Consider the following 23,874-nt stretch of genomic DNA (forward strand, 5'->3'; position numbering starts at 1 on the left):
AACTGTGTTTTGAGTTTGTCAATCTCCTCATTGCTCTTTGATGCAATTAACATATCATCTACATATAAGAGCAAATAGATGAAGGACCTATCTGGAAGCTTACGAAAATATACACAATGATCAAATTGACTTCTTGTGTATTTTTTCTCTATCATGAACCGATCAAATCTTTTGTACCACTGTCTCGGGGATTGCTTCAATCCGTACAACGATTTGTTCAGCTTACAAGCCCAATTCTCTTTTCCAGTAACTTTGAAACGATCTGGTTGGGACATATATATCTCCTCTTCAAGATCTCCATGTAAAAAGGCAGTTTTGACATCGAGTTGAGCGAGCTCGAGATCAAACTGTGCAACCAAAGCTAGCAAGATACGAATAGACGTGTGCTTCACAACAGGTGAGAATACCTCATTGTAGTCTATTCCTTCCTTTTGGGCATACCCTTTAGCTACCAATCTAGCTTCGAATCTGATGTTGTCTTTGCCTGGGATGCCTTCTTTCTTGGTGTAAACCCACTTGCATCCAATTGCTTTCTTGCCTTTTGGAAGTTGCACCAACTCCCAAGTCTGGTTCTTGTGAAGTGACCCGATCTCTTCATCCATAGCCTCCTTCCAATTGACACTTTCTGCATGCTGCACGGCTTCTTTAAAAGTGCAAGGAACATTGTCTTCAATGATTGGAAGTGCATAGGCTACCATATCGGTTATCCAAACGGGTTGTTTAGTAACCCTTTTTCCTTTCCTGATTGCAATGGGTTCTGATTGTTGTGGGGCCTCTGGATCTTCATTTTCATCTGAACTCTCTTCAGAGCTATCCATTGAGACTTCTTCAGGATGGTTGATTGGCTGACTAGTCTTTGCTGGAGTCTCAAACTCCACCTGCACTGACTTTTTCAATGTTTCATCATTTTCTTGAGGATTTGGTTGCTTCAGCATTGTAGACTCATCAAAGGTAACGTCTCTTCTAGTGACAACTTTCTTTAATTCAGGGCACCAAAGTCTGTATCCCTAAACACCGTCACTGAAGCCCAAGAAGATGGCTTTCTTGGCTCTTGGATCCAACTTAGATTCTGTAACATGAAAGTAAGCTGGACATCCAAAGATACGTAGCTGATCATAATCAGTAGCTGGCACTCCTGACCATACCTCCATGGGAGTCTTGCCATCTAGTGCTGCAATAGGTAGTCGGTTAACAAGATGACGAGCATAGTTCAATGCCTCGCCCCAAAATGCCTTGCTCAATCCAGAATGTGACAACATACACTAGACTTTCTCTACCAAAGTGCGGTTCATGCGTTTTGCAACTCCATTTTGCTGCGATGTTCCAGGAACTGTGAAATGTCTCACTATCCCTTCATTCTGGCAAACCTCAAAGAAGGGATCGGATGTGTATTCCCCGCCATTGTCAGATCTGAGCTTCTTGATCTTTCTGCCTGTCTGGGTCTCAATCATTTTCTTCCACATAAGAAAGATTTCTAATACTTCATCTTTATGCTTCATTGTGTAAACCCAAACTCTTCTTGAGAAATCATCAATGAACGACACAAAGTAGTGTTTACCTCCCAATGAAGCATTCTTGGAAGGACCCCATACATTGGTGTGAACGTAGTCTAGAATCCCTTTGGTACGATGAATAGCAATACCAAACTTGATTCTTGTTTGCTTGCCCAGTACACAATGCTCGCAGAACTCAAGCTTCCCTATTTTGGCGCCTTTCAATAGGCCTTGCTTTACCAACCCTTGTAAAGTCTTCTCACCGACATGCCCTAGGCGCATGTGCCAAAGTCTGGAAATGTCTGATACATCATCTTCTGAGCTAGTGGAGACAGCCACTCTCCCTATGACTGTAGAGCCGTCTAGGAAATATAAATTTCCCTTTCAAGTACCCTTCATTGCAACAAATGCTCCTCGAACAACTTTGAGGACTCCACCTTCCATAGTTACTCTGTAACCTTTGGAGTCTAAAACTCCCACTGAGATGAGATTCTTTGTCAAATATGGTACATACCGAACATCTTCAAGAATTCTGATTGTTCCATCATGTATCTTCAGTCGAACAGTTCCAATCCCCTTTGTCTGGCAAGCTTGGTCGTTGCCTATTAGCACAACTCTTCCATCGAACTCTCGTAAGCTCGAGAACCACTGCTTGTTAGGACACATGTGGTAGGAACATCCGGAATCTAGAATCCATTCATTAGACTGGCCATATGATGAAACTGTGAAGGCTGATCCTTCACCATTATCTCCATCTCGTGCAACGTTCACCTTTTCCTCTTTTTGGTCTTTATTAGGGCAATCTTTTACCCAATGCCCCTTCTGGCGACAAGCAGCACACTCGTCTTTTGCAAGACGTCTTCTATCTGATGATTTCCCTCTAGATTTTGAGCGAGACTTTCCTCGCCCTGTATATCTTCTGTTATTTGTCCTGCCTCTGACTGTTAATGCCTCGGATGTTGAGTCCCTGTTTGCAGATTTATCTTTCCTTCTGAACTCATTATTTACCAAGGCGTTTGCAACATCAACATACTTGATCTTTTCTTTACCGTACAGTAAAGTGGTGGTGAGATGATCATATGAGTCAGGCAAGGAATTCAACAGTAACAGTGCTTTATCTTCATCACCAATGTGATCATCCAAGTTTTTTAAGTCGGTAAGAATTTTGTTGAAATTGTTTAGGTGTTCGTTCATCGAAATACCTTTCTTGTAGTCAAAACAAAACAACCTCTTCTTCAAGTAGAGCCGGTTCTCAATACTCTTTGTCATGAACTTATCTTCCAGCGCCTTCCAAAGCTCCTTCGCAATATCATATTTTGTGAAGGCATATTTCTCCTCTTTTGCAAGGCAAAGTCGGATGGAACTGCAGGCCAAGAGATTCACTTTCTCCTATTCTATCCTGTCCAGGTCATCTGGTTTGTCTCCCAAAGTGAACTGCAAGTTCATCTGGACAAGCATATCTTTAACTTCGCATCTTTACATGCCGAAGTTGCTGCTTCCATCAAACTTTTCTACCTTGAACTTAGCATGGGACATCGGGGTCCAATGCCTAGAGTTGCTTGTAGTTGCTGGATTACTTATGGACTCGGTTGATCTCGTCTCTGTAGATTCTGCCATTAAGACTTTTTTTTTTTAGAAACTCCGATTCAAGAAACTAACCGTACGGATGTGTCCGGAATACTCCATATAGTTGGAAAGTACTATTAGATCGTCAGAAACGGACTCCGAATGACTCAGATCAAGCCAAAATAGTTTGAACGCCTCAGATCTGTGGCTACTCCTTAGCCACGTAGCACTGGATCCTTCCTCCACGTGCTGACGTGGCGCTGACGGGGCGGCTGACGTGTCAGACACGTGGCAATCCGGCTGACGTAGCAGATGACGTGGCAATCCGACTGACGTGGCGCTGACCTGGCAACCACGTATGCGCTGAGTTGGCGCTGAATTGGTACGTGACGTAGAGATGACGTCACTCCCACGCGCATGTCACTTGCCGTCTTCCTCTCGCCGCGCGTGAGGGTGTGTGGATGCGCGTATACTGACTCTCCGATTGCTGTAATGGTGCGTGAAGCGTGTGGTGAGACTGGAATTCACACGCGATGTTCAGGCAGCGCGTGGAGGCACGTTCTAGCTCATCTTGGCCTATGCTTTGCAGTTCTGGACTCCTTTTCTCAAGGGCTTCCTCCTAGTATGCTCAAAAGTGGATTTCAGTCACTTCGAAATCTGGGCACTTTCGGAAAAAATTCGATTTTTCACTACCCGAGCTCTGATGCCAATTGTTGGGGATCGAGGGCACACCAAGAAACACAAACAAGCAATAAAACAAGAGTTTTAACGTGGTTTGGCAAGTCGCCTACGTCCACAGGCAGCGGATTTCACTATATGGAGAGAAATGGAAGAATTACAACGGAAACAATACACGGATAGTTTTTCTCTCTATCTCACTCTCCCCTTAACCTCTCTATTTGTACACATTACAGATGAAGGAGAGAGTCTTCCATGTAAGCTGGCTACCAGCCCTTTCTCCTTTCGGTGGCCGTCCACCTTTGCGGCTTGTCGGTTGGCAGCCGCATTCCTTGACATGCTGTGTTATCCTTTCACATTGGAGAGAATCACCCCTCACATTGGGTGATATCAACAGATGAATCCTTTTTTTTATATATAAATAAATGCTCATTTAAAGATTGGAGATGTAGGCCATAAGTCCAATTTCAAAACATCTAGGCTAATAGTCTCAGACTCTATTCTTTTGGGGTTGAAAAGACAAAATAATTTAAAAGACCATATTGCCTCTACCTATCTGTCCACGTCACATATATGTCCATTTGTCATCTCCTTATTTATTCACAAGTTATCTATTAGTCTATCTAATCTATCTATCTGTTCCTATCACCACTATCACCAATCACCACCGCCATTGCCATCACCGGTGCCGACAGTGGTCTAGCTGTGATCTAGTGGCAATGGAGTAAAAATAGAAAAAAAAAATCTTTAAAACAATAATTTGTTCTTCTTGTTGAATAATTTTATTGATCACGTCATTATGTCCATAAAAGATCAATTCTTAAACCTAATGTCATATCTCATAGAAAATAGATTTATCACCAATAAAACCTTAAAGATTAAAATTTTTTGTAGTAAAAAATTATTACTGAGAATCTTTTTCCAATAATTAAGTTCTTTGACATCCACATTAACATATTAATTTCCATCAATTTATTGGTTGGTTATACTAAACCCCATCAACTATTAGCAAATATCATTTTGACTCCCTCATTTACGAAAAATATCTAAAACGTGAGCTCCAATCCTTTCATCAAACTTATATCTAATAGAGGGAGAGTTACTTTGTTCATCAAATCAAGGGAACTTTATCCTTTCATCAAATTTGTAGGTAACTGTTGGATCGGACATCCTCCCAGACATCATCTCGGACAACCTTTTCCTTGCAAAATTGCCCATAAAGGTGTTGGTAAATTTACACAAACCGGTTGATCGGCCAGACATTCGCCCGGTTGTTCTCTCGGTCAACCAGTGCTTTGATGAAAAATGCAAATTATCTGTTGGAACGCTCGATATCAGATAAAACTTTTACTCAAATTTAATAGGGAAAAAAAATGTTGAAAATACTCTACGCATCTTGAAAAATCTTCCACCTAAAAGCCAAGTTGGTGTCTTGATTTAAATGAAAATACCAATAACAGGTAGTATGGTAAAGGAATCAAATCGAGTTGGGCAAAATTATTTAAATATATTTTAAATTTTTAAAAAAATTAAAATGTATTTAAATTTAATTTATTTATGTTTTGAAACGAATTCATATGAGCTTTAATCTTATCACTATTGGAGAGCAACTTGTTTTTTTAAATGCATATAATCGAATCAAATCGAATCGAATCGAGTAATACCATGTTAAAATTTGAACTAAAAACTTAATGAATTTCAAAATATGTTTAAATTTTACTTATACAATGAACTGGTCTCCAACAAATTTTTAATGAGCTTAGTCCCAATAGCTTTTTTTTTTTTACAACCTACAGCTAATTAAGATAACCTAATTTTTAGGTCGTTTATCTTAAAAAAAAATTCTTATTGTTACGTGCCTAAATCATCCAAAGTCATAATAAAATAAATCTCATTTTGATGTTAAGTCCTCATCCTTAAAAAATTTTGGCCCCTTAGCAAACAAACATATAATTTTGTACGAAAATTTTACAAAAAAAATTATTTGTAGATTATTATTACTGTTATCCATGGCCCCAAATTTTGAAAAATCTCATCATTCCATACACTTTTTAAGAATTTACAAGATAAAATTAGCATTTTGATCCCTAAAATTTAGGACAAATTATACTAACGGTCTCTGTAGTTTGTGATTTGTGTCATTTTAGTTCCTAATCTTTCAATTGTAATACATTTGACTCTAAAGTTTGAATCTCATGCTAAATAAGGACAATTGAAGACAAAAACTCCATTCCAAACAAAAAATGCTCCATTTCAAAGGCAAAATCGTCAACTTGATAAAATATATACTAGTTTGACAAAAATAAATGTCAAAAAGTTATTTTTGAATTTTTAAAAATCATTTTTAACCACCAAAGATAAAATTATATAAAAATGATTAATCTTTTACATTTTTACATTTTTATTTTTTTTACTAGATTAATTTTTAGTATGTATTTGGATAATGATCATGTAATAGGTGGCTGTTTTGTTGATGTTTTTGGATGGTTATCATGTCATAGATGGTTGTTTTGTTGTTATTTTTGGATAGTTATCATGTAATGGATGATTATTAGACTTTTAATATGTAATCGATATGTTTAATATATAAAATGTTTTTAGTTTTGAATTTTTTGATTTAATAGATTACTTTAATAATAATATCAAAGTTGTCACCATATTTGACTTTTGAAAAAATCAAAACTAATTTAACAAAAATGAATATAAAAAATGAATTTAAAAAAAAAATTATTTCTACCCTCCAACAGATAAAATTATATAAATGTGGTGTGTTTTTAATTTTTTTTCACCAATTTAATTTTTAGTTTCTTAGAAAAAAAAATTTAAATAGATTTTGAAAACCAAACAAAATAGAATTTTATAACCAAGAAAGTGTCATTATTATTTATTAAAAAAACGCCATTACATTTCAAACAACATATAAGTTAACCAATACAAAATAAGTTGTATGACGACTTACCTTTGAAATGGACCGTTGGCAAAGGAAACATCTTTGATTGTTCTTGTTTTGAATAAGATTTAAAATTTAGGGTAAAATGTATTACAATTAAAAAGTCAAGGACCAAAGTAACACAAGTCCCAAATTATAGGAACTGTTAATATAATTCGGCCTAAAAATTATATAAATTTATTTGGGTTATTTACATGAAGACTTTCTAAACTATTGAAAAGTATCACTTTTACCCCCCCTAAACTATAAAAGGGTAGAGATAGGCCCCCTAAACTACTGAAAAGTATCACTTTACCCTCTAAATTATAGAAGCGCACAAATGTCCCTAAATTATAAAACGTACAAATTGGACTGTTAAAGAAATGGGTCAAAGTGAAACGCGTCAATAGTGTAAGTGGTTTATTTGCATGTTTTTATAGTTTAGGGGATCCATTTATATGTTTTTATAGTCTAAAGGGCCAAAATCATACTTCTTAATAGTTTAGAGGATCACTAGGTAAATAACTCAATTTTATAATAAACAAAATAATTTTATTTTGCGGTCCCCCACCAGCTGTCAAATATAGGCATGGGTTGCCCCGATTAGGATGTACCCGTGTTTAATTTCCAACAGAGTAATGTTAGTGACCTCAAAATTTTATCAAATTTTCTACTAAATATTTCATATAAGTCTCTAACATTTTTTGTAAAAAATTTGATAAAATATATGTAGTGTCTCTAACATTTTTTCTTTCAAGCCAACCCAACTGTGGGGAAGCCCGAAAAGGGTCCTCCCCACTTCAATATGCTTGAGGTTTGTTTGGTAATTTGCTTTTATATTTTTTTTAATAAAACTAGGGGATAAGATCACTTGATGGGAGTGCTATTAAATTTATAAAATATAATTTTTGATTTTAAATTAGAAATATATGTAGTATTCGTTGATCAAGTGGTAAGGGTGCTGTTTTCCAAAGATAACTAGCAGGTTGTCTTGTGCACTTCAATTTAAAAAAAAAAAAAATTCTTTCCTTTTTTGATATAAAAAAATCCACTTGACAAAGAGAGAGTAGGCTTCAAGAGACTAAAATGAGTTGTTCACATATGCAATTTAGATAACTAATAATAAAAATAAATAATAAAGAATTTAATATCATAATATTTGTGTTGGTTAAGTGATAAGTATGTTCTTAATAAAACCCAAAGTCTTGGGTTCAAAGTTCAAAACATGCTTACTCTGTGTATAATAATTTTTTTATTTTAGTATATATAAAATTGCCACATGACATGAAGAGAAAAAGGTTTCACTAAACCAATTTAGGTCTTCACTTAAAAATAGTATAGATAATAATAATAATAATAATAATAATAATAATAATTAGTGCATATACGATGCGTGTGCAATTAAAATAAGTAAAAATAAAATCAAACTTTTACTATATATGGTATGTCATGCAAGTGGTAAGAGTCTTGTTTATTAATTTAAAGGTTTAAGGTTTGAGTCCTACGGTTGTTAACTATCTAATTTTTATTTTATTTTACACTAGTGGGTGGCACACGCATTGCGTATGCAATTCAGATAAGTAAGCATAAAAACAAATAATAAAGAAATTAGTATCATAATGTGTATGTTGTCTAAATGATAAAAGTATTTTTAATGAAATTAAAAGTCTTTGGGTCAAATCTTGCTCATGCCTTTAAATAATGTTTTTTTTTTTTTTTTATATTTTAGGATAGAAAAATTTGCCACTTAGTAGAAGAAGAAGCCACCACGCTATTAGACACCAAGTCATGTGCTCACATATATAATAGTATAGATAGATTTCAAATAGGAAAATGAGGACATGTGGCATAAGGAGAAGTCACCAAAGTTTGGACTCTAAGTGAATTGTTCACTTTTAATAATAGATATAGATATAGATAGATAGATATGAGCTAAAAAATTTAATATATTTGAAAATAATTCTTTTGATTTTTTTTTATTTATAGAAAAACGTCAAAAGGTAGTATGAATGGGAATTAATTTTGAATAGGTCCAATCTATAAATTATTGAAAAATAAAATTTTTTTTAATAAATAAAACAAGCTTTGATGTGATTTACAAAAGAATTGGAACACCAAATAGACCTCTAACCTTTGTTTTTTGTTTTGTTTTTTGTTTTTTGTTTTTTGTTTTTTCTTAAAGTTAAATTTAACAATATTATTACATTAGTCATATTTTTTAATCACATTTTATTCGCCATGATAAGAACTCCCAAATATTCGACCTAAGAGTTTCTCTAGTAGAGTGGTGTCTTTTACAAGACTCCAGTTTCTTATACTAATTGGATATTAATGAGATTCATGCAAAATCCATTAAAGACTTTGTTTCACTTTAATAGATAACTGAGTTGATAGGTACCCAAAAATAAATAAATAAATAAATAAAAAGCAATTAATTTATGATTTCTCTTTTATTTATATGTTAAAGTTGAATGGATGTGACATTTCATCTGTTCATGTTAAAACTAAATAAATAAATAAATATATATATATATATATATATATATTGTATTAGTTTAGTATTAAATATTGGTTAATTTCTCATTTTAAAATTAAAATTTGACAATTTATAACAATTGATAAATAAAAAATTATACATACCTTGACCCCCAAAATTGAAATCTTGGTTCCGTCCCTAATCAAATCCTTTCTTTTCCCAAGACGATGGCAATGAAGATCATTGAGGAAGAATTAGGTTCCCCTATAGAAACATATTTTAGCCACCTTAGAGGAACCTGCCGCTGCAGCTTCATTTGGTCAGGTAGCTTTTATTTGTGGATTGGTAAACTTATATTTTCTTTGAAAAATAATTGATGGGGTGCTAATAGCAGCACTCCCAAAGAATTGGTTATAACTAGGGTTTTGCCACTTTTCATCATTTAAAATGGTGTTAAAAATAAGGCATCAAACAATTATTTTGCGATGCATTTAGATGCTCCTTCAATTCGCTTGTCATTCAGATTCTAAGAAAACTAATATGAGTGGTGTGATACATTGAAGGATTAATTATACTTTTGGGATTCGACTGTCTCTAGTCCGTAATAGGATTGGACCATTCAGTTCGATCCAGTGGGTCTACTTTTAGGTCGCATTTCAATAATCCAAACCGTTCACATTTTAGGATTCGTTGAGTATATCATCCCTGTAAAAACTCAAGTCGATCGGATAGTGAAAATCACGTGTTCGGATCAATTTTATATGAATCGTTTATTTTTTCACTGTTTGTTTTTTCCATACAAAATTGATCTCAACACATGATTGCCAATATCCGATCCACTTGATTTTTTAATACAGATGATGTGTTCGATGAATCCTAAAATGTGAACGGTGTTGGTGAGGATAACATTTCCACTACCCAATGTTGAGGATAACAATAATACGTATATTGTACATAATTTGTCATGCCCCGTATTTTATTACTCGGATAACATTACCAAAATTCATTAATTAAGTTCATTTACAATAGACAATTCATCCTTGGATGAAATGATGAATAATTAAATATACAAGTTCCCTCTCGTGATACAATAATGACATTTGCATATGAATAAAAGAAATGTCCTGAGGCTTACAATAAAAGAGAAGATACTACTCTTTACAAAAAGATAGTACTCAGCCAAACAAACAAATGAAATAGTACGATCCATCACTACTTTACACTTATGAAATGGTAAAATCCATTGTTTGATCTTCAAATCCAAAAAGCATCCCTGTACACATGTACAAGCAGGAGGTGAGCAACCTCTAGCTCACCAAACAATCTCATATTATAACATTAGAAGATATGCGGGTACAAAAATACTCATACATATACGTAAAATTATGTTATGTCAAAACCATATGATTCTATTACATAATCTCTTAAATCCAATTTATTTAATTAACCACAACTAGTTAACTTAAATATATAAGCATGCCTCAAATGCAACATGACATCCTTTTCCATTCATTCAATTACCCATTTGTCAATTGAATCAAATAATTAAACAATTGATAATGACATATAATAAAGCATCAAATACATTTTATACAGTCTTATGAGATGAATGCATATGTCATGTCGCGCTCAAAATAATTTTCTCATCTTTTGAAAATCTTGTGCACAATGCCAATTTGAAAACACATTAATCCAACAATTTCAATATAATTCCAAGATGGTAAATACAACTCAGGTAATCCTTAGGCTGGTGTCTGCAAGTAGGCATATCAAGTACTACCAAATCCCCACTTTACCGGTCTCTCACAAGAAGGCACGTGGTACCTTCTCCGCGCATGCTTTCGGTCTTTCACCATAGACACTTAGGCCAACTCAACCAATTTCAAACTACACCCTCTATCCGGTATAGCAATCCCGGTTTTGCCCCGACCTTTATTGTGTTCCGGACTTGGGTTCTGTGATTGTATGTTGTTGTCTATGTCTTGTTTCCTTCCTTTAATTCTTTGAATTTGAGTTTTAGGACTTGTTGGGCGAGTTTGGAACAAGTTCGTTGTTAGTTGGTATAAATTGTTGTTGCCCAGATTTTGGCCTCTTTGCTCGAGCGAGGCTTCTTGCACTCAAGCGAGCCTTGTGTAATTTTCTTTTTCGCTTAAGCGAGGTTTTTTGCGCTCGAGCGAGAATTGAGGGTCCTCAGGTTTCTTTCCTAGATGCAGCTTTTCTGGAAAGGTGTAGTTTTTTGCTCGAGCGAGGCTTCTTGCGCTCGAACGAGTCTTGTGAAATTTCTTCTTCGCTCGAGCGAGCGTGTGCGTCTGTGGCAAACCTGAAGCTTTGCATTCTGTGCTCGAGCGACGCTTCTTGCGCTCGAGCGAGGTCGCTTGTTGTGTCTGGTCGCTCAAGCGACAACTCCTTCGCTCGAGTGAGGACTGTGTATATCAGTTCACAACTGGGTCTTTCTATATCACTTTTTGATTTCATTTCTTCCCAAAGCCCTAATCCGGCACACACACACACACACTCTCTCTCTCTCTCTCTCTCTCTCTCTACAAATACTTCAAGATCCAAGCACCTCTCAACCCTAGTCCCTTTGTTAAAGAGTTAGAGCATCTTGTGGGCTTCCTCTTGATCCGAACAAAACCGAGTTTGGAGCATCTTGAAGTTATTCATCATCTTCTTTGAGCTCCTACATTTGAGGTAGGGATGTTCTACACATTAATATGGTTTTTAACCTAGGTATTTGTTATTAGGAATAAATGGTGGGATTTGAGGAGGCTTTGGTGAAGTTAGGGTTTGGTCTTAATATATAAAAGAGGGGTTTTCATGTTGATCTACAAAATAACTATGGGGCTTGTGTATGAGGTTCTTTAGTGTTGAAACGGTGAACTTTAGACATATGGGTTGATATTTTGGAATAGGGGGAAGTTTGCCCTAGGTTGGGTTGAATTATTGTTTTGAACAAATAATGGAATTGATATGGGAAATATGAAATTGGGAGGTTATGTAAATGAATGGTGTAGTTGGATTTAATAAATCACTCACTTATGGAAAATTTGATAAATTATATGTTGAGGAATTTTATATCTGTTTAGAAATATCTGTTTTGGGCTATTAGTGGAGAATAGCCATGATTGTTGTAGAAACTGCATGAGGATTAGGTGAATTGAAACTAATCATGTGAATTATGTCATTGAACATGACGGTTTGATTAAACCATTGAATATGTGATTTGGTTAGTCATTGTATATGACAACGCTTTTAAATACACTATATATGTATCTTTGTTTGGGAGAAGATAAGAGATGTACTCCACTGATTTGGGGAAAGATAAGGGATGGACTCCATGTAAAATTAAGTTGGCCGGAGTGTCCAGGGTGAAAGTCCCGAAATCTTGTGTATATGGGTGCTGATTCCCTCGGATGAGAATTCTGTAAAATGGCAAAGATAGAAGTCTTGGAGTGATGTATATATATTAAATGGTGAATCATTGAGTTGTAGTCTCAATTTGGGTTGATTTGATAATAATGATCTATACTCATGAATTGATTGGAAATAAATGAATGGAAATAGATTGAAATGTTAATGTCAATATCGGAAGATCATGGATAGTGTGTAAATTAGTCATGAATGTTGAACATTTAATTGATACATATATCTTAGTTAAATTTCATATATTGTGTTCGTATATCTCTGCTGGGCTTTGGCTCACCCTACTTGGGAAACCATATGCAGGTACAAGTGACATGCCACCTCCAAGGACATAGCTTGGGAGGATTAGGGGCTGAAGGCTCTATTTTGTTATTTTGCCTTGTGCTAAATGTTTATTTCAAGTTGAGGGCATTATATGTATAGAGTTTAGGACTCTTTTGTTGTAACCAAGTAATATCTTGGAAAGATATAAGCCTGTAGAACGTATATTTTGTTGTAATTAATTAGTGTTACATGCTGTAGTTTCATAATGAATATTCATGAAAGTGTAATGCATGTAATATCTCCTTCGTAATATGAACTCTGATGAATGAAAGTAATACATTTCATATTATGTTTATGAATCTCTTGGGTTGATTTATAACATATTTTGAGGGCGTTATAACTTGGTATCAGAGCGTATTGGGTTTGAATACTTTGGGTACGTGGAAGTGGTCAGTACCACAATGGGTTCGTCTCGCTTGTTAGAGACTTGGGTATGGATAATAGGTGTTTATATGATAACATGTGTATGTGACTATATGGGTATGGGATTTAGTTTCTAGGATGTTAATCGGGTCTATGGATTTCTAGGAGTCCTGTTAGAAAGGCACTTGATCACTGTCTTTTCTAACTAGAACTCTAGCAACACCACGGGACGGTTATTATCCGAAAATGAAATTCGTATGTGTTTATGTGATTATGTGCTTACATGGAGTGAATTACAGTTGTCCATCGTATTAGGACGCGAGTGACATAGTTTCGATGCATTTGTAAATGTGCTAATCTTTTTGTTACCTTTATTAGGATGTCGGGACAAGGTCGTGGTGGTAGGCGTGGTAGGCCTAGAAAGCATGAGATGCCTATACCGGATGAGATTCTGGCGCAGGAAGTGGGAGTGGATCAGGCCAATGTGGCTGAGCCAGTAGGTCAACAGGCCATAGACGCCTTAGCCTGTGAAATGATAGGAGCATTGAGGGAATCCATGGACATTCTCCGTGCTGAGAATCAAGTCCAGGCCCAAGTAGCTGAAGCAGGGTCGTCTTTTCTGAAGAGGGAGTTCTTCCAGTCCAATCCGGATGAGTTTTTGGGAGATCCTAAGGAGCCATTGAAGGCTGATGAGTGGTTGGAACAGATGGTGAAGACGTTTGAGATGCTCGGCATTGAAGATGGAGGTTTGAGGGTGACCTTGGCATCCTTCCAGTTGAAGGGAGACGAGGGTCAGTGGTGGAAGTATGCGCGTGGGCACATTGGAAGGACTTGGGAGGCTTTTGTTTATGCTTTCCAGGACAAGTATTTACCTGTTACGGTAAGGGAGAAGTTAAGGGATCAGTTTTCTCAGCTCAAACAGTTGAACACGCCGGTGGCTGAGTTTGAAGCCACTTTCACTAGCTTATCGAGGTTTGCACCAGAGTTAGTGGCAACCGAGGAGCATTGATGTTTGGAGTTCGAGAAAAAATTGAGGACCGGACTCATGTTTCGAGTGGCCGGGTCTATGATTAGGGAGTATGGGCGCCTTGTGGAGGCTGCAGTCCATCTTGAGACTATCATGCATGGGGAGGAAGAGAGAATGAGGGGCTCCAGGAGGAGTCAAGATGGCCAGGGGGCAGTAAGAGGCAGAGGGGTTCAAATCCCCAACAATCCTAGGGAGCGCACTCGAGGTCTATTTTTCCAATGCCAAGTTCAGGTTCTGGGAGAGGTGGTTAGGGAGACATCACTTGCTTCAAACATGGCCAGTTAGGCCACAAGTCTCTAGTTTGCCCGCAGACGGGAGGAGGGCAGCAAGCAGCATATGTAAAAAGTGGGCTAGAGAGTATTTTTGTGCTCGAGCTTGTCTTTTACCAATCATCGCTCACTTAATGCATGCTTTATACAGTACACGTATTATTGTTACATATTTTTGTTATGTATGTTATATATTTTTATGGTCATGTTACGTAATTTTTCAGTAGAGTTACTACAATTTGTAGTTCATAAATAATATTACGAATTTCGTGATAATGTTACATATTTGTTTGTTAAAAAATGCTTAGATTAAAAAAATGTGTAGCATTACCAGTAACATTAACATAAAATACATAACATCATTTTTGAATAACAGATTATTGTAACTCTACTAAAAAATTACATTATATTTACCACAAAAATTACATAACATACATCACAAAAATTCGTAACAAGATACATATGAGTGTGTACTATAGAATTTCCCTTGGGGTTATTCTACGTCACAAATGTAATAACAAAATCATTTTAAGTCATAATTAAAAATAATAATAAGTCATAACCAAACACTACTTGAGGTATAGGAAAACACATCTTTGATTGTAACCAAAATAATAACCATAATAAGTCATAATTAACATCACAACGAGTTATAACCAAAGATTATAATCAAAATCACTTGAGGCATAACCCAAAAAAAAAAAAAAAACTCTTTAAAAATAAAAATAAAAATAAAAATAAAAAAACACAAGAGACTAACACCACAATATGTTATAACTACGTTATAACCAACACTACAACTGATCAAAATAAAAAATCACAAAAGGTATAACTAGACATGAGTTACATACCAAAAAATGAGTGTGTATTATAAAATTTTTTAGGTCTTGGTGTATGTTTTTTTAAGGATGTGGTTGTCATAAAAAAGCCTCAAATTGTTTTCCATTTTTTTTTTGTCTTTAATAACTTTTTGGGCAAATTACACTAACAATCTTTATAATTTGGGGCTTGTGTTATTTTGGCCTCTGACTTTTCAATTGTGATACATTTGATCATGAATTTTAAATCTCATTCCAAATAAGGACAATTGAAGACATTGTTGCTCAATTTGAAGGATAAAGTCGTCATACAACTTATTTTGTATTGGTTAACTTATATATTGTTTGAAATATAATGTCAATTTTTTAATAAATAATGTTGGAACTTTTTTGGTTATAAAGTTCTGTTTAGTTTGGTTTTCAAAATCTATTTTTAGAAAAAATTTCTAAGAAACTAAAAATTAAATTGTTGAAAAAAAAATTAAAAACACATCATTTTCATATAATTTTATCTTTTGGGAGAGTAGAAATAATTTTTTAAAATAAATTTTTTTTGATATTTATTTTCATTAAATTAGTTTTATTTTTTAAAAAATCAAATATAGCGACAACTTTGACGTCATTATTAAACCAATCCATTGAATAAAAAAATCTAAAATCAAAAACATTTCATATATTAAACATATCGATTATACATCAAAAATCTAATAACCATCCATTACATGATAACCATCCAAAAATATCTATTAACAACAAATACAACTATCTATTACATGATAACCATAAAAAAATATCAATAAAATAAACCACGCATTACATGATCATCATCCAAACACATATTAAAAAATAATTTGATAAATAAAATAAAATAAATAAAATGTTAAAGATTTATTATTTTTATATAATTTTATCTTTGGTGGGTAGAAATAATTTTTGAAAATTTAAAAATAATTTTTGACATTTATTTTTGTTAAACTAGTTTATATTTTATCAAATTGACGATTTTTTCTTGAAATGGTGTAAAAATGTCTTCAATTGTCCTTATTTGGAACGAGATTCAAAATTCAAGATCAAATGTATCACAATTAAAAGATCAATGATCAAAGTGACACAAGCCCTAACTACAAGGACCGTTAGTGTAATTCATCTTTTTTTTTTTTTTTTTTTTTGAAAATTATGTCAAAAGTTTTTTTTATTTTTCAAGCCATCTTGCATAGACGATTCTAAAAAATAATTTTTAAAAAAAAATCAAAATAATGAAAAAACTAAGCCAAAAAGTCTTTTTTTTTTTAAAGCTTTTTTTTGTCTTTTCTAGACTTTTTAAAATTATTTTTAAATTTTGTGGTTTGTCTTATCAAGTTAAATTTAGAAACTTAAAATTTTTTAAATTTTCAATAAAAATGAAAATAAACCAAAAACATAGTCACCAAATAAACAAACCTCAAACACCCACTATTGCATTTAAGAAATCGACTATGATCAACATTTATGGAGTCAAAGTCCTCCTTGACGTGGGAAACACGCTATAGGGGCTCTATTCACATGAGTGAAGACTAGCTTAGTTTTGTAGGCTTCGCATTGCAAATATGAGAGAAGTTATTTGGTGGAACTGGCATGGCGATGTGGTGTTTTTTAAATTTTGTGTAGAGAAAAAGGGTGGAATTTATGATTTTGTATTGAGTAATTGAGAAATAGCAAGAGATATGATGTATGATGATTAATGGGGAGTATAGACATGCGACACCCATGAAGTACCAAATAACTTTTCCAAATATGGGATCTAATCAACTATGCTGTCTCATAATCAACTCCTAAATGTTCCTTTAGTGGGGGGCGGGGGAATTGATGTAGCTTCAATTATCACATCAATTTTAAAAAATTTTGACTAATTAAAGCATCCAAGATGAACAAAATTACGATTTTCTACGGTAAAAGTCACATAATTTGTGGTGAGTGTCTTATGTCATTTTGTCTAAAAATTATAAATGAACAAATTTATGGTGTACATCTGAAAGTCAAAATTACATATTATTATGATTATGTTATGAACGGTATAGTGTAAATGTTACAAATTATTTGTGGTAAGAAATGTTATGGTGATAAAAATTACAACATGTTGCAGTGTTGATTACAAAACATTATAATTATGTTATGTATACTATGTTGTGATGTATTGTCTTTTTAAGTACATACACCGTAGATGTGTCAAACTTTATTTCGTATAGCATTTTAAGCGGTTGATTATGATCAACATTTATGAAGTCAAGTCTTCCTTGATGAGTGAAAAACACGTCATGGGGTCCAGCTTCTGTAGACATCAATGAAGACTGACTTAGTCAAAGTCACTTTACTTGTTTGTAGGCTTTGCATTGCACCTACATTTGCCTATAAAGCATTTGGCGTCTCCCCTGTTAATAGTCAGCAAGCATTACAACCTTTGTTTTTGAATCTAGGAGCAAAGATGGTCTCTAACAATCAACTCTTTCACCTCTTTTTGTTTCTTTGTTTTTTCCAGATTACTTGTTTGCATGCCCAACTCTGCACTCAACAACAGACCTCTGCATTGCTCCAATTTAAGCAACAATTTTCCTTCAATAATGATGCTTCCTACGGTTACTGTGATTCTGTCGGAATCCTTTCTTACCCGAAGATGGAGTCGTGGAAGGAGGGTTCTGATTGTTGCTCATGGGATGGGGTCGAGTGTGACAACAACACAAGTCAAGTAACTGGCCTCGACCTCAGTTGCAGCTGGCTCCTAGGCACCATCCACCCCAATAGCACCATCTTCTACTACTTTCCTCACCTCCAAAGCCTCAACCTTGCTTTCAATGACTTTGGCATGTCTCGAATCTCATCTGAATTTAGTCGATTCACCAGATTGACACACCTCAACCTCTCTGACTCTAGTTTTTCTGGCAAAGTCCCTATAGAAGTCTCCTTTCTGAGCAAATTGGTCTCGCTTGATCTCTCTTACAATCTTGGTTTGAGGTTGGAAGAACCTGGATTTGAATTACTTGTTCAAAACTTAACCAAGGTAAGAGAACTTAATCTTGCAATTGTAAACATATCTTCAGTGGTTTCGAATTCCTTGCTCAATCTGACTTCTTTAACACTTCTCCATCTTTCTTCTTGTGGATTGCGTGGAAGATTTCCTGACGGAATATTCCATTTACCACATCTGAATGAGCTGAGTATATGGGATAATTCTGCTGTCACTGGTTATTTTCCCGAGTTTATAAACTCAAGCAATCCTCTCCAGTACTTGGACCTTTCATCCACTAATTTCTCTGGAGAACTACCCGACTCAATTGGGAATTTGAAGTCCTTGAAAGTGTTGTATGCCTCTGATTGTAAATTTTATGGATCCATCCCTACGTCCCTCGGAAACCTTACGGAAATGACTGATTTGGACATCGGATATAACAATTTCACTGGCATGCTCCCATCTTCACTTTCAGACCTTGGAAATCTCGTCTCCTTGGGAGTTGAGTGTAATAATTTTGAAGGTAAAATTGCAGATTTTTTACCTAATGTAAAAAGTCTTCTTTATTTATATGTTGATTCAAATAGCTTCAGCGGTCCATTTCCATCATTGGGTGCAAACCTAACAAAACTTGTTGCCTTAGGTTTGTCGAATATTCAGCTAAGAGGACCTCTTCCATCACAAATAATTGGACTTCCAAATCTAGCGTTGTTACGTTTAGATGATAACTTAATCAACGGTACAATTCCATCTTGGGTCTTCAGCTTACCAGCATTGGATTACTTCAACCTCAGTAATAACAAATTGACTGGCCATGTAAAAGAGTTCAAATCCACTCATTTAACTACTGTTGATTTGAGCAATAACAACCTATATGGTAGGTTTCCAAGTTCAACCTTCAAACTCGTGAACCTTTCTAATCTCATTCTTTCATCAAATAACTTCAATGGAGAGCTAGACATGCTGTCATGCAATTTCCCTTCAAATTCTTGTCCTATCTAGTAATAGCTTTAATGGTTCTATTCCACAATGTTTAGGAAATTTCAGCATATATTTCTCTATACTCGATCTGCAGAAGAATAATTTTTCTGGCATTATTCCTGATACATTTGCGAAGGAAAATTCCTTCGAAACTATCAACCTAGATAGCAATGGATTTGAGGGGCTAGTACCAAAATCTTTAGAGAATTGCAAAATGCTACGAGTGCTAGACCTTGGACATAACAAGTTCTCCGATAAATTTCCATATTGGTTGGAAAATTTAACTTCGCTACAAGTTCTAATTTTGAGATCTAACAAATTCCATGGACCTATACTAAATTCCAAGTTCAAATTTCCCTTCCCCAACTTGCGAGTTATGGATTTATCAAACAATTATTTTACTGGTCCATTGCCAAGAAAATATTTCAAGAATCTCAATGCTATGATGAATGTCGACGAAGCTAGTTTTGAATTGCAATACTTAGGGACGCCCAGTCATTCAATTGCAACATATTACTATAATGATTGTTTGACTATAATAATCAAAGGATCAATCATAGAAATGGTAAAAGTCCTAACCATTTTCACTGCAATTGATTTATCGAAAAACAATTTCAAAGGTGAAATTCCACAGATCATTGGAAAGCTAAATTCAATCCGAGGGCTCAACTTGTCTCACAATAGCCGTACAGGTCATATACCAGCATCTCTTGCTAATTTGACAATGCTCGAATGGTTAGACCTCTCTTCCAACAAACTCACTGGGGAGATCCCTCAACAACTAAGGAATTTGAAATCCCTTGAAGTCTTAAACCTTTCGCAGAATCAACTAATAGGACCGATACCACAAGGCAACCAATTTGATACATTTTCAATTGATTCCTACATTGACAACTTGGCATTATGTGGACCTCCATTGTTAAATGCATGCAATCCAAGGACACCACAACCACCACCCTTGATGTTTCAACAAGAAGACAATACTTCAAGTGGATTCCATTGGGAAGTCATATTACCAGGTTACATATGTGGGCTGATGTGGGGACTTGTTATGGGATATTTTATGTTCTCTAGAGGAAAACCTCAATGGCTTGTGAGGATCATTGAAGGTGAACGAAACAAAAGCGGAAAGAGATTTAAAAAGCACTCTCACAGGAACAGAGCAAGGTGAAATTAGCCAATGCAAGTGGTGTCCTTTGGTAAGTATTTACAATCAATTTCTGCATTCTTTTGCTTGATCATGAAAAACTATAGCTTGGTTATGGTTGCTATCTAGTCTGTTTTCAGTATCTTAGCACTTTATTTGTATCATACAAAATAAAACTATTTTATTTCCTTTGATGTTTATACAAAGCACTTGATTGGAAATCATCTTGCAAAAAATAAAAAAAATAAAATCATGGAAGTAATAAATGAGTAGTGAAAATAAAGGTTTGCTATTGACTCTAATGGCTGCAATTGAAAGTGGTACAAGACTTGGACACTATTTTAGTAGTCTTTTTTTAAATTTACTTTTATACTCTGAAATATAGTCACTTTTTCTACTTCATTCTTAAATTATTAATTGCATATGTCTAGTCTTTACTGTTTATGATTTTAGTTCATATTGGAGACAATCTGTCCAAATCATTAATGAGAAAAATCTAATCTAATGGTTAAATTTTTTTTTCACAATTTAGACAAATTAAATTGTATAACTAAACATCTATTTTCTTACTAACCCAATTTTAGACAACTTACCCTCTACAACCAAACACCCATATTTCTCTGTACTTCAAATAATGAATAAAAGAATGAGTGCTTGGCTAGGGAAATTTACACCAACCTCTCCTAATTACCGTGGGTGTTATACTTAGCTTATTTGCATCAATATTCGATAGTTATATGGATGAAAAAATTATATTTACCTTGTTTGGTTTAATTTATTTTTTAGAAATTTGAGTTTTTTTTTTCTTCTATTTTAGTGATTTTTTTAATATTTTACGAAATTTTTTTATTTTTTATATACACCTAATCTATATACACTTAAAAAGAGTAATATTTGAGAAAATAAAAAATTAAAAAATTCACCAAATAATAAAAAATATATATAAAAATTCAATATATTTTCTTTTTTTTGTTGTATTTAACGGAATTTTTTAAAATTGTCATATTTTGTTATACCCTAGACTATAGTCACATTTTTTACTTCATTCCTAAATTAATAGATGCATCTATTTGGTCCCTATTGTTTCTTATTTCAGTTCATATAGTCTAATTCAAGGCAATCTCTGCAAATCAATAATAGTGAAAATTTAATCTAATGTGTAAAAATAGTAATTTAAGAATTTAGAATATTTAAATAGTACAACTAAACCCCTATTTTCTTATTCACACTATATTAAACAATATTAGATAGCTCACACGCTACAACCAAACACCTATATTCCCCTCTACCCCTCTTCTCAAATAATGAATAAAACAAATATGTGTTTGGTTATACAGTTTAGAGTAATTGTATAGACCTCTCTTAAAATTTGAGGAAAACAAACCATCTTTCATGTTTTTACTTTCTATTATTAATATGGGAAGGAGTTCTATCTAATTACTATTGAAATACAAGTGTGATAATTGGTTTGTCAGATACATTATAAATCTCATTTCGACGATTTGAATCGTATAATTTGTTTGATTTTTTTGTCTAGATCATGCACGATAAAGTTTAGATTGATGCCATATTTTTATCCATAAAATTTTTTTCATATTGGTCATTAAAAAAATGAATGGATAATTTCAAAATTATACCTATTATTCATTTTCTTTAAACAAATGTAATGAAAACATATAATTATGATTATCGAATAAATCTATTTTTTTAAAATTATATATCAAAATAAGACATGTGGTGGCTCTCTAAACCCCAACAAACACCCCTCTAGTAAAATAGTGGATGGAAGAAAATCCTTCCCCATTAAAATTGAGATACACCAGAAGTGTTTTCATTGTTTTCATTTTTTTTTTCATCGTTTTCATACATTAATTGAAGCTATCTAATAAGCATATATGGTTTTCAAAATATATTTGGGTGACATGCATATCAAATCCAGCATGTTCACGGAATTCAGTAACTATAGCTATCTTTGATTTGTGCATTGTAGCTACGATGCATTTCAATCTGATATTGGCGGTGCAGCTTTTGGAGGCATGACGAATTGTGGTTAAGCTGATGTATTACGTAGTGCTAGGAAGTTGAAGATGCGGTATCAAAGGCTAGAATGTATACGTATATACATATATATATATATATATATATATATTAGTGGGTGTGTGTATCTATCAATGAGTGTGCTATCAAATCTGTAAAATATAAATTTTAATTTCGATTTAAAAATAATTGTTATGTGCTGCTCAAGTAGTACAGATGTTTCTCATATTGAAGATTTTGGGTTCGAGTCTTTTGCTTGGTCCGTAATTACTGGCAATTGATATAATGAAAAACAAAAGTCAATGAAAAATATTCTTCATGATCAACAAAAAACAAGCTTATTTGGGCATGAAATGTTTCCCTTTTAAAAGATAGCAAATATTTTTCAGACTAAAGTCTTATTAATATCACTACACTACCACCGCCAGTCTCACCTCCACCACCACACTGCCATCACCACGGCCGCCACCACCAATAAATATAGAAAAATATGTCTATAGATCTAATATACCTTAGTGCTATATATGTTTATATATACCTGATTTGTTGAATAGTTGTTTGTGTATGTGAATAATCAGTAAGCAATAGATAAAATTGATAAACTTGTAATTTATGCATTATTTTATAAAGCTCTCAATACACCCCTATATGATAAATCACTCATTTTTAGTGCTTAATGGTAGTTGCTTGGAGCCTTAAAACTCCTGAGATTCATTGATTTTTTATATTTTGTTTTCTGACTCTGTAATTGAACCGAGGTGATAATAGTGTTTCATGATTCTTTCTACCACTATTTTGATGTAGATAAATTTACCTCTCTCTCTCTCTCCGGTGGCCAAGGAAGAATGGAACAGTCAATTTTATTTTAGATAAAATTGATTTACATATTGATAGAGATGAAACAGAAAGCTTGTTAGAGATGTTTTAGGATTTTTTTTTTTTTTTTTTGGTCAAAGGAGGTCTCTGACTTGCAATTAGCTAGATCTAAATTTGAAAGTGAAAGATTTCTTTGGTGATGATATGATGTTTGAACAAATAGAAAATTTGAACAGATAAGAATTTTAATAGATAAAAAAATTCAACAAATAGTCAACGAAAAGTCAAACAGATAAAAAAAGTCAAAGGGTAAAATTTGAAACAATATGTTCTCCACCAAACGATTACACAAAGTGTGGACCTCTCATCAACAAAAAATCTCTCTCAGATCTAATGCTTTATACCCTCCTTATATTGGATTTATCACCAATTAACCCCCTTTTTTTATATTTTTTTGACAATCCACCTAAATGGATAATGTTTATTAGTAGAAAAATTATATGGTATATCATATGCAATTCTAATAATGACATTTGTGTTATTT

At 33.9% G+C, this 23,874-nt stretch overlaps 1 protein-coding gene across 1 annotated transcript; it reads left to right on the top strand.

Annotated features, from left to right (window-relative positions):
- The first annotated feature begins 2,850 nt into the window (after positions 1-2,850).
- On the top strand, positions 2,851-22,531 carry LOC145823754 (uncharacterized). Its single transcript, XM_082923275.1, has 5 exons — positions 2,851-3,096; positions 4,888-4,965; positions 17,882-19,226; positions 19,387-20,497; positions 22,468-22,531. The coding sequence occupies exons 1-5, from the start codon at positions 2,851-2,853 to the stop codon at positions 22,529-22,531; spliced, it is 2,844 nt and encodes a 947-aa protein (XP_082779401.1).
- The last annotated feature ends 1,343 nt before the right edge of the window (positions 22,532-23,874 follow it).

This window comes from Camellia sinensis, chromosome 4 (genome assembly GCF_055761805.1).
Source record: "Camellia sinensis isolate YWXY chromosome 4, ASM5576180v1, whole genome shotgun sequence".
In the NCBI taxonomy this organism is placed as follows: domain Eukaryota; kingdom Viridiplantae; phylum Streptophyta; class Magnoliopsida; order Ericales; family Theaceae; genus Camellia; species Camellia sinensis.